The sequence below is a fragment of the Neovison vison genome, chromosome 7 (genome assembly GCF_020171115.1).
Source record: "Neovison vison isolate M4711 chromosome 7, ASM_NN_V1, whole genome shotgun sequence".
Classification (NCBI taxonomy): domain Eukaryota; kingdom Metazoa; phylum Chordata; class Mammalia; order Carnivora; family Mustelidae; genus Neogale; species Neogale vison.
The window spans coordinates 40,727,765-40,740,717 of record NC_058097.1 but is presented as its reverse complement, the minus strand read 5'-3'; the positions used below and the strand labels follow the sequence as shown (position 1 = coordinate 40,740,717).

General features: G+C 54.3%; 1 protein-coding gene across 1 annotated transcript in view; it reads left to right on the top strand.

Moving 5' to 3' along the window:
- The window catches only part of PEPD (peptidase D), a 107,869-nt gene that overhangs the window by 41,535 nt on the left and 53,381 nt on the right, over positions 1–12,953 (top strand). Inside the window, exons 8-9 of the mRNA XM_044256278.1 lie at positions 2,503–2,578; positions 3,501–3,547. Of these exons, the coding sequence (XP_044112213.1) occupies positions 2,503–2,578; positions 3,501–3,547 (123 nt within the window). The remainder of the gene's footprint in view (positions 1–2,502; positions 2,579–3,500; positions 3,548–12,953) is intronic.

The window sequence follows — 12,953 nt, the reverse complement described above, 5'->3', positions numbered from 1 at the left end:
TGGGAGTTGGGGGTCACGCTGAGCTAGAGAGCCCGGGGGCATGCAGGTGCACGTACAGTGGAGCGGCCTGTGCCAGTGACTGGGGTTCGGGAGCAGGGAAGAGGGGCAGGAAAGGGAGATGGGGCCAGACGAGGCAGGGCTCCCCGTGCTGCTTCTTGGCAGTCCCAGAATGCCTCTGGACTTGGCAGCCGGGGGTCCTGCTCCCACATGTTGGTGAGAGGGGGGGCTGGCAGGGGGGGTGGTGGCAGGGGAGGAGATGGACGAGAGGTTTGAGATAAAACGCAGAAGCAGCTCTTGCTCTCCTCGCAAAGCAGAGATGGTAATGGTTTGCCTTCCAGAAACGTGGCAGAGTAGTGGGAGGTAGAGCTTGCCTGGTGGAGGAGGAAGAGGTAAGTGGGTGGTCACAGAGCTCCCAGTAATAGGGGCCACGTGGGGTCCAAGCCCAGGTGTGCATGCTGGGGTGCTGAGCCTGGTCTGCCCCTTCCTTGTAACACAAGTGTGGAGGGGAAGGCTTGGGAGTTCGGAGAGGAGCGGAGAGAGATGAGCTCATTTGTCTGCTGAGAAGGGGAGGAGGCCCAGGGAGGGGAGAGATCTTAGGGAGATAAAGCTGAGAGGAGCCCTCCGGCCCTGCGTGTCCCCTAGCAGCTCTTGGCAGAACTGGGATGGTGCCGAGGCCGGTGGGGCTGGTGACCGGGAACTTGCTGTACCATCCGCCTAGTCAAAGATTTGCCTGCGGCCCTTGTGGCCCTGGATCGTGCTTGCAGCGGGCACAGGTTCTGGCTCATCCCTCGTGGGGGTTTGGCCCAGCCTATGTGGCTGTGTGGCATAGGGCCTAGGGGTCTGAAATGTTGGCAGGACGAACCAGGGATCTGAGTGGAATAGGGGGGCAGAGGGCTGGGGGTGGGCACAGCCTGGGCCTGGCTCCCCCGTGTTGTTACTCTGGTCATCACTGCACTTGAGAACAGTGACCCACTCTCTGCTTACCAGGGGCTCGGGCTGGGCTGAGCAGGTGGCAGTGGGGAGCGAAGCCCCGGGGGCTGCTTGGTTATCCTGTGAGTGGATTTGGACCTCAGGAGCTGAGCTGCTCATCCCAGTCCTGCCCAGGCTTTGCACCCTCCCCTCCAGGGCCCGGGAAGCAGCTTCCTGTTCTGCTGGTGGGACTGCTCCCAGCCCCCTGGTGGGGAATCAGAGACACCTTCTGATGACAGAGAGCCCAGTGTCAGGCTTCAGGGTTTGCTTCCTCCGGAAAGAAAGGCTGTTCATGTGGAAAAAGTCTCCCTAGGCTGACGGGTTTATCTTTTCCACATTTCCCAGAAGGTTTTACGGTCTTAGAAGGGCGTCACGGTACTGTAAGATGCCTCCGTCACTTCCCTGTGACAGATGGCTGGCTGTCCCAGCTGGATGGTACCATGGAGACGGCGTGAGTCAGCGGTTGGCTCAGGCTGCTTCTGTGAAGTCCCCAGAGGTTCGCTGCCATCCTTGGCCTTGGTCAGGCTTCAGGATGCAGACGGCGGCTGGAGGAGACAGTGAATGGGGGTGGGGGGGGGACGTGCTGGTCCGCCATCGTCAGATACCCTGGCTTTGCGGATCTGCAGGGTGCGCCAGTGTGTTCCCTTCGCGAGAGGGAGAGGCTGTGTGGGAGCGTTGGCGAAGTCATGCCATCTTGTGTAAGGGAAGCAGAGCTGGCCACAGGGCATGCGCCAAGGACACTGGACCCTTAATGACCGGTCACAGCTGCCCCTGAAATGCCCATGGCCTGGAGTTGCTTATCTGAAGTGGAGGTTGAAAATGAATATTTACGTAGCTTCTCTAGCTGATTCGTGCTTGGCAATGAGGTTGATCGCCAAGACCAGAGACCTAACCACATTTGGGCAAATTAGCATGAATTCATTATGGGGGCCCCCAGGACCCATAACAATCCAGCTACAGGAGGCACAGCGGAGTCTCGAAGGAGAGCAGGGCCTCCTTCCCCACACAGCCCCCCTCTCCTCTTGCCTGTTCCTAGTCTCCTCCTCTCTGCAGACTGGCTGTTTTCCATATTCTTTCCTGCACTCGCGGCTGGAAGTGGCTGCACCACCCACTGTTGCCACCTCCATCCCTGGATCCTGCAGGGGACCTGACTGGGTTAGGGGAAGATTCCTGGGCTGCCCCAAGAGCAGGTGGGTGGGGTGGGGAGGAGTAGACCTTTTCAGCCTACCAGGCAGAGCCCTGAGTGTCGGCACACTAGATTCAGGTCCAACAGCCTCGCCAGGTAGATTTTATCCCCCTTTTATGGATGGGGAAACTGAGTCTTGGTGAGGCGAGACCTGTCTGGCTGCAGAATCTGGGTGTCTTCCAGCACCCCACTGCACACCCCCATGCCTCAATGGCCTGTCTGGGCTCAAGCTGGCCCGTGCTGCTTCCCAGCCCACACCGAGTGTGGTGGACCCTGAGGTCACCGTGGGTGGGAGGGGTCCGGCCAGCCCCCATCACTGACTTGCCACTTTGTTCTTCTCTCTAAAGCCGGGTCTTTAAGACGGACATGGAGCTGGAGGTTTTGCGTTACACCAATAGAATCTCCAGCGAGGCCCACCGGGAGGTAAGCTGGGCGCTGTTGTAGCTGGGCTGGGCAGGCAGCGGGGCTCTGAGTGGGGCGGGAGGGCCTCGTTGAGATGGACGGTCCCGCGGCAGCTCCAGTCTTGAGTGCCATGTGAACAGGCAGCAGGTGGTGGCTCTTTTCTCTTCCCCAGTGGGGGCAGGACAGGGACAGCAGAGGCTCTGCCCTAGCCCCTCCCCTGAAGGCATCCACCCTCGGGACATTCCCCAGCAAGAAGTCCCCACTTCCTGGAGTGTGGGGTTCTCTTTCCTGGCATTCAGGTGGTTCCAGCTCCTTTTAAAGGATCTCCCGTCCTTACCCGTGATTCAAGCACAGTGGTCACTGCCCTCCGTTTTTCAAAAATAGCCTCTCTCGGGCAGCTCTTCCCCAAACCACCCCACTTCACCTGAGGGGAAGAGCAGACAAGGAAGTGTATTCCTGCAGGACGCCTAGGGTGACTGGGACAGCCGGGTGCCGGCATAAGTGACAGTCGGAGAGAGACAGACAAGGGTCATGGGTGGGCCACGGTCTCTTGCATGAATTCATCTTCTGCGTGTTCTGTGACAGCCAAACAAAGGAAACCTTTTAGGCTAGGCATCGCTTCCCGAGCATTAAGGATTCACCAGACATCTTGGTGAACTCTTGGCCACCGCCTGAGCCCACCCAGTGGCTTGGTGCCGGGTGCTTACAAGCCCCCAAGTGGAAACGCTCCTGCATGGTTTAAGTGAACCGTGTGGCTCCTGGAGCTTTAAAACAGTTCGAATTTGTCCCGTGTCTGCACCTCCGCACACCCAGACATTCTTTTTTATTTTATTATTATTTTTTAAAAGAATAGTTTCTTTTGAAAAGCTGCTATACATTATTTATAAGGCAGTGTTACTTATCTCCTTAATACAAATGTCTTTGCTTAATATCCATCCTCCAGGTAATGAAGGCCGTAAAAGTGGGAATGAAGGAATATGAGATGGAGAGGTAAGCTGCTGTGTTTCTCTGGGTAATGATTAAAAAGTGAGAAATAGTCATCGACGTCCCCGGAGCGGGGACTGGATGAGTGCCATGGGGCAGAGCGGGGACCGTGAGCAGGGCTCGGTGGCGGGAGCGGGGCGTCTGTCTCCGGACTGTGGCCACCTCCCTGGCTCTGGGCAGAGTGTTTGACGGTAATGGCCTCTGATGACTTGTCGGGATGGTTTAGTGCCCCATCATTCCACACTTGGACTTTGTTTCTGCAATTTGTGGGAAACGTGACCGTATACTCCTGTCGGGACTCTGAAGGCTGCTGGTGACGCAGCGTGCCATTTTTATGTGTGGACATCACCGTTAGGTCGGCTGTGCTTGGACGGCCAGGTCGAGGAATGGTTAAGTGGCTCATAAAGCGTTCTGGAGAACTCCATTGGCCTCTGGCTCCAATCAGGCTCACAGCGAGCCACTGCCCGTCTGCCACCTCCAGCACTTCCCGGGGCGGCCCAGCCACAACAGGTGGGGCCCAGTCAGCTCCTCAGCGCCACTCGACTCTGGGGCCCAGGGCTCAGCACGTGCTGCCCGTGGCCTGAGGAAGCCCTGGGGTCACACCCAAAATGCCCCAGTGGCTCACCTCCCCCCCGGGTCCTGGGGCAGGAGACCCCCAGTCCAGCATCTCCCCACAGTGACCACACCATCTGGAAGCTCTGCGGAGGAGACCACGCAGAAGAGGCTGCCAGTACTAAGAAAGCACATTTGGTCTCTGCTGCCAGTTCCTGGCGCAGAGCTTCTAGAACCCTTCAGGGAAAGTGTCTTTATTCACAATAAGCCCCTTTCACGTGCACCTGAGTGAGTCTTAGAAGGTGGGGGCTGGTTGCTAGAGGAACCAACCCCGAGACTGGGGGCTGGGCCTCTCAGCCCTGCCCTCGAACTCCAGGGGGAGGGGAGAGCGGACAGAGGGGGAGTTCTGAGCAGTGACTTGCTCAGCTGTGCCTGCAGAAGGGAGCCTCCATAGAAACCATAAGCAGTGGCAGTGCTGGGAGGGTGGCAGGCCTGGGGGCAGAGCCTAGAGACTCTCCGTCCCTTCCCCTGTACCTTGCCCTGCGCATCTCACCTCTCTTCCGTTTGGCTTTTCTCGAGTTATGTCCTTTCTGATAAAGTGGTAATAGTAAGTAAAGCACTTTCCTGAGTTCTGTGAACCACTCAAGCAGATTATAAACCCAAGGAAGGGGTCATGGAAACCCCCAATTTATAGCGAGTCAGTCGTAAGTACGGAGCCCTTCACCTTGAGGTCTGTGCTAACTCGGGCAGTTAGCTTCAGAATTAAATTGTAGGACATCCGGTTGGTGACCACAGAGGATTGGAACATTGCTTGGTGTGGAAAACCCACACGCTTGGTGTCAGAGTGTCGTGTGTACAGAAAAAAAGACTTTTTTCCCTTTACCGCCACCCCTGTTCTGGGCTGTCCCTTCCTACCTGGCCTTGCAGGAGCTTGGTGCTGCCCCCACTCCCCCACTTTGCAGAGCCTACCTGGGTGCCCCGAGGGACCGTTCTGCCCCACATGCCCTTCCCAGGCTTTCTGGCCTGCCCACAGTGTCAGTGTGGGGTGAGGGCAAGGTGCAGGGTCAGAGTCGGTCATGGGCACAGCGGGCGTGATGTTCACCATGGTGTGGCTTGGGGAGAGCATCTCTTTCAAAGTCTAACCCTGAAAGGAGTCCGGAACAGAGGGCCTCTGTCTTTCTGTCCTCTTACGCTGCGTAGAAAGAGGTTAACATGGCCTCGAGGGCCCTCGTTGCTGTGGTGTCCCAGGAGGGGGCATGGAACAAGAGCTTTGTCAGGGACCCAGCTCTGTCACTCTGGAGGATGGTGACGGGCACACACAGCTGTCCCAGCCTCTGCCTTCACATGGTCTGCTGCTCTGCTGGTCCCAGGGTCCTTGTCCCCCACCAGGATCTGGGACAGAGTGAGTTATGCGGGGGCTACCTGAGAGGTGGGCCAGGCAGCAGACCCTCAGATAGGCACTGCCCCACAAATCTCTTCCCAGCTGAACTGGCCCATAGCAGGTGCCTCAAACAAAAATAACCCAGAAATTAGAGCAGGGCTAACTTGCCCCAGAGTGGAGCCCTGCCGTCCCCTGCACGCCAGTGGCCTTGTGTCCTCAGCTGCCAGCAGCCTAGCTCTAAAGCCAGCTCCTGGGAGGGGCAGGAGCTACCCTCCCACCCCGGGGTCCAGAGCCTGAGCCCGCCACCGCTGTCACCCAGCCGGGCCTGAGTGTGATCTCTGACCAGGGGCTCTTGGAGCCCCACCGCCAGCTCCCTACTCCCCCATCCAGGGCATGGAGGTCTTTTTTCTCTTTTAATGCGAAATTTCAAGTATCTACCACCCCCTACAAAAAGAAGAAAGGACAGGATAATGACCTCAAAGTCCACACCAGGGTTTTTATTTTGTCTTGTTTTGTCATCGTATTTAAAACCAAACCCCGGATGTCGTGTTGGTTCAGCTGTCAGACTGGCAGCAGGCGGCTCAGTGGAGGAGGCTCGCCCTTTACAAACCCACCACGTCATCCTCACTTCTAACCAAATTAACAGTAACTCCTTAACCTTGTCGATGCCCAGTCCACGCCAGTCTGTCTGTGTGGGATCCAGAGCCTACCCATTGAGCTGTGCTGTCGCACGAAGGGGTCTTCGTTTAGCTGAGCTGTGGGGACATCATCCCTTAGTCCTCAAGCCGCTCGGCACCCCCCACCCTCCATCCCCTGGTCCCACGGCTGCCTTCTCTGTGGATCAGGAGAATCGAGACTGAATCTCATGCCAGGGCCACCCTGAGGGTGCCGAGGGGCGTTACTTTGGCTCGGTGGGTGTGTGCACTGTTGTGCGCCTACTGTATGCCCTGCCCCCCATGGCTGGCTGTAGGAGGTACGCAAGGAAAGCAGGAACCATCCTGGGGTGCAGGCTTGGAGGTTGTGGACGGCGCCGAGGAAAAGTGAGGCAGAGAAGATGAGAACAAAGACGGAGTGTGTTCCTGAAGGACAGGTGGGCAGGGTGACCCGGGGAGCAGACAGTGTCACCTCCAAAGGCAGTGGGAAGATGGTTGTTCTGGGACATCTTGGGGTGTACCTGGCCAGATTTGACTAGGGCGCTCCCTATGGCCAGGGCCAGCTGATGCCTGTGGGGAAACTGCAGTGGTGAGCAGGGGGCTGACTTCTCTGTCCTGAGCTTTCTTCCCCACGGGCGAGTTTCTCTGTCACTGCCCAGGTGGCTCTGTGACGCAGTTCTGTAGTCTGCGTCCTTGAGAGGGCTGGAGGCTTCTTGAAGTCCCATCTCCTTTATGTACAGTGTCTGCCCCACGGTTGGAGTCAAGAAGTACGTGTCTGTGGCTTGGCTGGATGGATGGGAGACAGAGGGAAGTGTCCCAAGCTATTTTTTGCTGTCCTCTATGCTGCTGTGAACTTCTGGAATTCTTTTCTTGACTAGGTGGGGAGTATAAAGTCTCCTCTAGAGCTGGTGTTGTTTCCCGCGGGCTGTGGCCCTTGTCACGCAGGCTGAACCGATGCCGGAAGGCCCAGGGCGGCCAGACTCCTCTGCAGGCTGCTGACCCAGGGGGGTCAAAAGAGCATCTCTAGAACCTGCTGGGCATTCTGCCAGGAGCACGGCTGGCACCAGCCCCCCTGGGGGACACAGGGCAAGGAGAGCAGGGACTCCTGTGTGTCCGGACGAGGCAGGATGGGAGCAGAGGACAAGAGGCTGAGATGCGGCTGATTTTTCTCAAAAAAAGGGCACATCAAGGCAGCAGTGCTCAGACTCTAGTCCTAAGCCTCGGGGTTTTTTGTTGTTTTATTATCAAAGGCTTGTTGTACACTCTTGAGGGCATGTTAAAAGAAAAAAGAGGGGTGCCTGGGTAGCTCAGTGGGTTAAACCTCTGCCTTTGGCTCAGATCATGATCTCAGGGTCCTGAGATCAAGCCCCGCATTGGGCTCTCTGCTCATCAGGGAGCCTGCTTCCCCCCCTCTCTCTGCTGTGCTGCTCTGTCCCAGGCAGCGGCCCACACTGGCCCACACTGGTAGCCTCCTGTTCTCTTCCAGTCCTGCATGAGCAAAGCGCTCGCCCAGCTGTGCTGTGTGCAGGGCCTGTTGCCTTTCTTGCCCTCTGGCCGGACGGAGCGACGCACCTCCTGGGTGTGTGGTGTGCCCACTGAGTCAGAGCTGGGGGTTGGGGGGGAAGCTCGAGGGCCCAGGGGATGGGATCTTCTCCCCTGACCCTGAGTGCCCACGCATGCATGCGCACACACACTGTCCACTGACACCACACACGTACACACACACAGAGATACCACACACCCACACACGCCACAGACACACACAGATACCGCTGACAGTGCACACACAAACACACACATGCTGTCCACTGACACCACACAGGTACATACACACAGAGAGACACCGCACACCCACACACACCACAGACACACATAGATACCATGACGCTGCGCACACACACACACTGTCCACTGACATCACACATGGGGCTATAGCTCAGTGGTAGAGCATTTGGCTGCACTGACACCACACACATACACACACAGAGAGACACCGCACACCCACACACACCACAGACACACACAGATACCACAGACACTGCACACATGCACACAGACATACCACATACACACCCCCTCACAGACATATGCTCCCATAGACACACCATAGACATATGCACACAGATACCCTGAAGACTTACCACACATACACACACACACACCCTATAGACATACCACATATTACACACAAATACCCACACACACCACAGAGACACCTTCCACTGATGCTACACACACACACACACACACACCCCACAGACACTGCCCACTGACATAACACACATACCACTTATACACATATACCATTTAAATGCACACCCCATGACCCTCACACACCACATGGACACACAATACCATGCACACACCACACGTATCATACACTGCCCGTATGCACCACCATATACCCCACATGTACTGTACACCCACATCACACACTTGGAGACACACCTACCACGTACCACACTCACAAACCATAGAGCTATATGCCACACACGCACACACCACACCTACCCACACAGCACTCGCATACCATACACACACACACACACACACGCACGCACACCATGTAAGCTGTGGGCTGTGGGGTCAGGTAGATGATCTTTCCATCCCAGGGAACAAGTTGCAGAACCCTTGCTGTGTTGTTAAAGCCATTTTTAAAAAATCTTTTTGGAGGATTAAAACATTTCAGTCCAGTGAGGATAACTGGAATATGGGAGAGTTTATAGGAAACCCTACAACACAAGCCTACTACCTTGTGGAGATTATGGCTACAGAAAGCACAGGCTGCTGACACAGACGAGTTGCTTTTTCCTGTCCCGTCCCCCAACCCAAGCTCTCGGCCTCACCCGACACAGTTGACCCCTGAGCTCATCCCTTGCTCCCACCCACCCCACAGTTCCCCCAGGTCCCGCGGCCCCCAGATGATGGGACTGGCTTCCGCATACATCTATGGGGGCTGCATTTCCAGGTCTTGGGAGACCACCGACCCTTCTCAGATTTGCTCCCTTTGTCCATCCCCCCCGGTGCACTGTAATCACCAATGGCCCATCCCTCAGGAGCCTGGGCTTGCGTGCTCCCCTCTGGCTCTGGGTCTTGCCCAGGGCTCTCCCTGCCTGGCGTGCTGGGCATGGTGGTGAGACATGACCCTGTATGGCTCTGGCCGTGCCCCTCATGGGGCATGCAGAAGATGGTGACGGATGTCACCAAAAGGCCCATATTTTCATCCTTCCAGGAGGTTCTGAAGATGTGTGGCTTTCAGTCACCTGGGAGTGGTCTGACCTAGTGTGCCCTCAACCTAGGCGAGCCTGGGCATCAGTGAAGCCACCCTCAGTTTACCTTACCCGATGAAGGTGCTGGAGTTTTGCTTGGGGCCTTTGGGGCAGGGGTGGGTCCAGACACCCTCTTACCCGGAGCTCCACGGGTAAGAATGGACGTGATGGGCCTTCTCCTTGGGCCTGGTCACTGCCATGGGCAGTGTCCTTTCCCCTCCGCAGACATCCTCTGTCTGTTGGCCACCTTGAGAGATGAAGCCACAGCGTGGCTTGATCAAAAAGGGCCTGCTGAGACCCCAGGTCCGGGTATGGCAGAACCTGCTCTTTGCCTTGTGTTGTGAGGCTGATGAGGGTTTTCTGCCAGTGCTTCCTTGGCTGTCGGAGGCCGGCCACACACGGCCTACCACGAGAGGGGTCAGGAAACCCCCTTCTTTTGGCTCCCCCTCAGGAAGGCAGCCCACGAACACCACATCTAGCCGGCCGCACCTCAGTGAGCTGAGCCCTTTCCGAGAGCCAGGGCCACCTGGGAAAGATGATTCCTCGGTGTTCAGAGCCGGCAGTACCTCCTCCTGGACCACCCCTTACTGGACAGGGCAGATCCCGTGCGCCCCCCGAGCCTGCTCTGTGCACACGGCCTGACGTGACAGAAGGGAGTAGCTCTCTCTGTGCTGTTCAGTAGAGCCCGTGTCTGAAAGGGGTCTAAAGGCTCTGAGGCTTAAAGCCAAGGTGGCTCATTTTGCCTGTAAGAATAACTGGAAAATGGGTACATTTAGGGCACAGAGCAGCCTGGTATTCAGCCCGAAGAGTGGACAAAGAATCAGAGGCAAAGGCTTCCTGGAAATATGCAGTCTGGTCGATGCAGTCCTAATCACGGCATTTGGGGACAAAGCCAAGGGACATAGGCAGTTCCTTTTCAAATGCTGGGGAATTGCCCCCTGAGAATCCCAGTAAGAACCAGGGATGACAGCAGGCATCTTTATGGATTTTCCTGCAGTATTTGACCAGTGAACCCGATTCTGACTGTTGACTTCTGATAAATATGTGTCATCAATTTCAGGAAGTAGTGTTTTCTCCTTGGCTTACCAGGAGATTTTATCAGGAAAGGATGTTGAATACTGTCAGGTACTTTTTTGGCATCTCCCTTGGCCTTTTGTGCAGATGTATTTCAGGCAATTGATCAACTTCTAATTTTGTGACCATTCTGGATCACAGAAAAGTTCCAGGAATCTGAGCTAACTGACACCTACCCCAGCCCTGACTCCCATCATTAACATGACTGTGGCACATTTGTCACAGTTCAGGAGCAATATTGACACATTATTGGTCAATTATTATTATTATTATCCGAAGTCCATGCTTTATTCCAGTTTCCTTACCTTCTACCTGATAATCTCCTTCTGTTCCAGGATCCCACCCAGGACGCCCCACTGTGTTTAGCTGTTCTGTGTCCTTAGGCTGCTCTGGGCTGTGACTGTTTCTCAGACTTCCTTACTTTTGATGACCTTAACAGTTTGGAGGCGGACTGGTCAGATATTTTGTACAAGGTCCTTCTGTTTTAGTTTTTCCGATCTTTTTCTCAGAGTTTAGATGGGGGTCATGGGTCAGTGGGAGGAAGACCACAGAGGTAGCACGTCGCTCGCACCCCATCATATCGTGGCTACATGCTGTGAACCTCACCACTGGTGTTGACCTTGATCCACCTCCCTGAGGCAGTTTGTCAAGTTTCTCCACTGGAAAGTTGCTCTTTCCCAACTTCCCGAGCTGTACTCTCTGAAGGAAGTCTCGGGGCAGCCCACGCCTAAGGAGCTTGGAGTTATGTCCTGTCCCCTTGGTGGCGGGGTATTTTTATACACCATGATTCTGCTGTTTTGGGGATTTCTCTCTTCTTCCCCATTCACGTATTTCTTCAATCACTTATTTACTTACACTTGCATGGACCCATAGGTGCTTGCTTTATACTTTGAGTTATAGTCCAGTATAATTGATTTTCTTGCTCATGTCATTCTCTCTTTGGGCATTGGAGGCTCCGTCATTTGGTTCCTGTGTCCCTTGGTCACACACACACACACACACACACACACACACACACCAATCATTTTGCTTCTTGAGCACCGTCCTGCTTTACGGCACAGCAAGCCGTTCCCAGCTCAGTTTGTATGTTCCCCACTGCAGCCCCCGAATGAGCCGTTCCTGCAGGGAGCCCTGGTTCCTTTTATCAGAGTGTGATGTCAGATACCAAGATTGGGCCCTAGGAGCATCTTAGGTGAATTTGACGCAGAGACTTCCTGTTGTGGAGCTGGTGTGGCATCCCTGGCACATATGGTACTCCATCGTGACGGATCTCTGCCACGATGAGCCGCAGGCCTGGAATGGGGAGGCAGTGTACAGCAGTGGTTAGAGCGCTAGCTCTAGAGACTGGCGTGTCCTGCGTCTGAGTTCCAGTCCTGCCACTTCCTGTGCCTCCGTTTCCCCATCTGGGGGAAGGATGATAAGAGCCCTTCATAGGGTGGTTAGGAGGACAGTATCTGGACCAGGCAGCAGCATCACGATGGTTTTGTGGTTACTCTTTTACTAGGATTTTATAAAGATTCAAAACAGGGGCTTGAGCTATGCATTTTTTTTTTAACTCTCTGCCATATTTTGAGATCAGCGTTTTTGAGATTGCGATTTGAGAAGTTCTCCACATTTCTCTGTTTTCTAGAACAGTTTAGAAAGCAGAGGGGCTTTGCAACAACATGGTGGGTCTAGAGAGTATAATGCTAAGCAAAATAAGTCAGCCAGAGAAAGATAAACACCATATGATCTCACTCCCAAGTGGAATTTAAGACACAAAACAAACAAGCAAAGGGAAAAAAGAAAGAGACAGACAGACTCTTAACTACGGAGAACGAGTGGATGGTTATTGGAGGGGACAGGGTGGGGGGGGGTAGGAGAGCTAGGGGATGAGGATTAAGGAGGGCGCTCGTGATGAGCCACTGTCATCATAGGATTGTTGAATGAAAACTGAAACTAATATAACATCAGATGTTAGCTATGCTGGAACAAAAATAAAAAACTCAATTAAAAAAATGGAACGCAGAGGCCCTTGTCTGTCCCATGAATGTTGAAAGAAGTCCTATGATACTGTCAGAACTCACTGTTTCTTGGGGGGAGAATTTCTCAGATAACTTTTTAGGTTTTCCTAAGGGATTGTTTCAGCCTAACTTGATCCTTTATCCCTCTTAGAGTATAGAATGTTTTCCTGAAGGGTTTTTTTTTTCTTTTTTTCCTCTTTAATCATTTTCTTTTCTTTATTTTTTAAAATTAAAGCATAGTTGACATAGAATATAAATTTGGTTCTTGGAAGGCTTTTCTTTTCATCGAGAATTTTGAACTTATTAGAACTGTGTCGTTTTCTTTTCTTTTTTTTTTTTTTTAAAGATTTTTTATTTATTTATTTGACAGAGAGAGAGATCACAAGTAGGCAGAGAGGCAGGCAGAGAAGGGGGGGGGGAAGCAGGCTCCCTGCTGAGCAGAGAGCCCGATGCGGGACTCGATCCCAGGACCCTGAGATC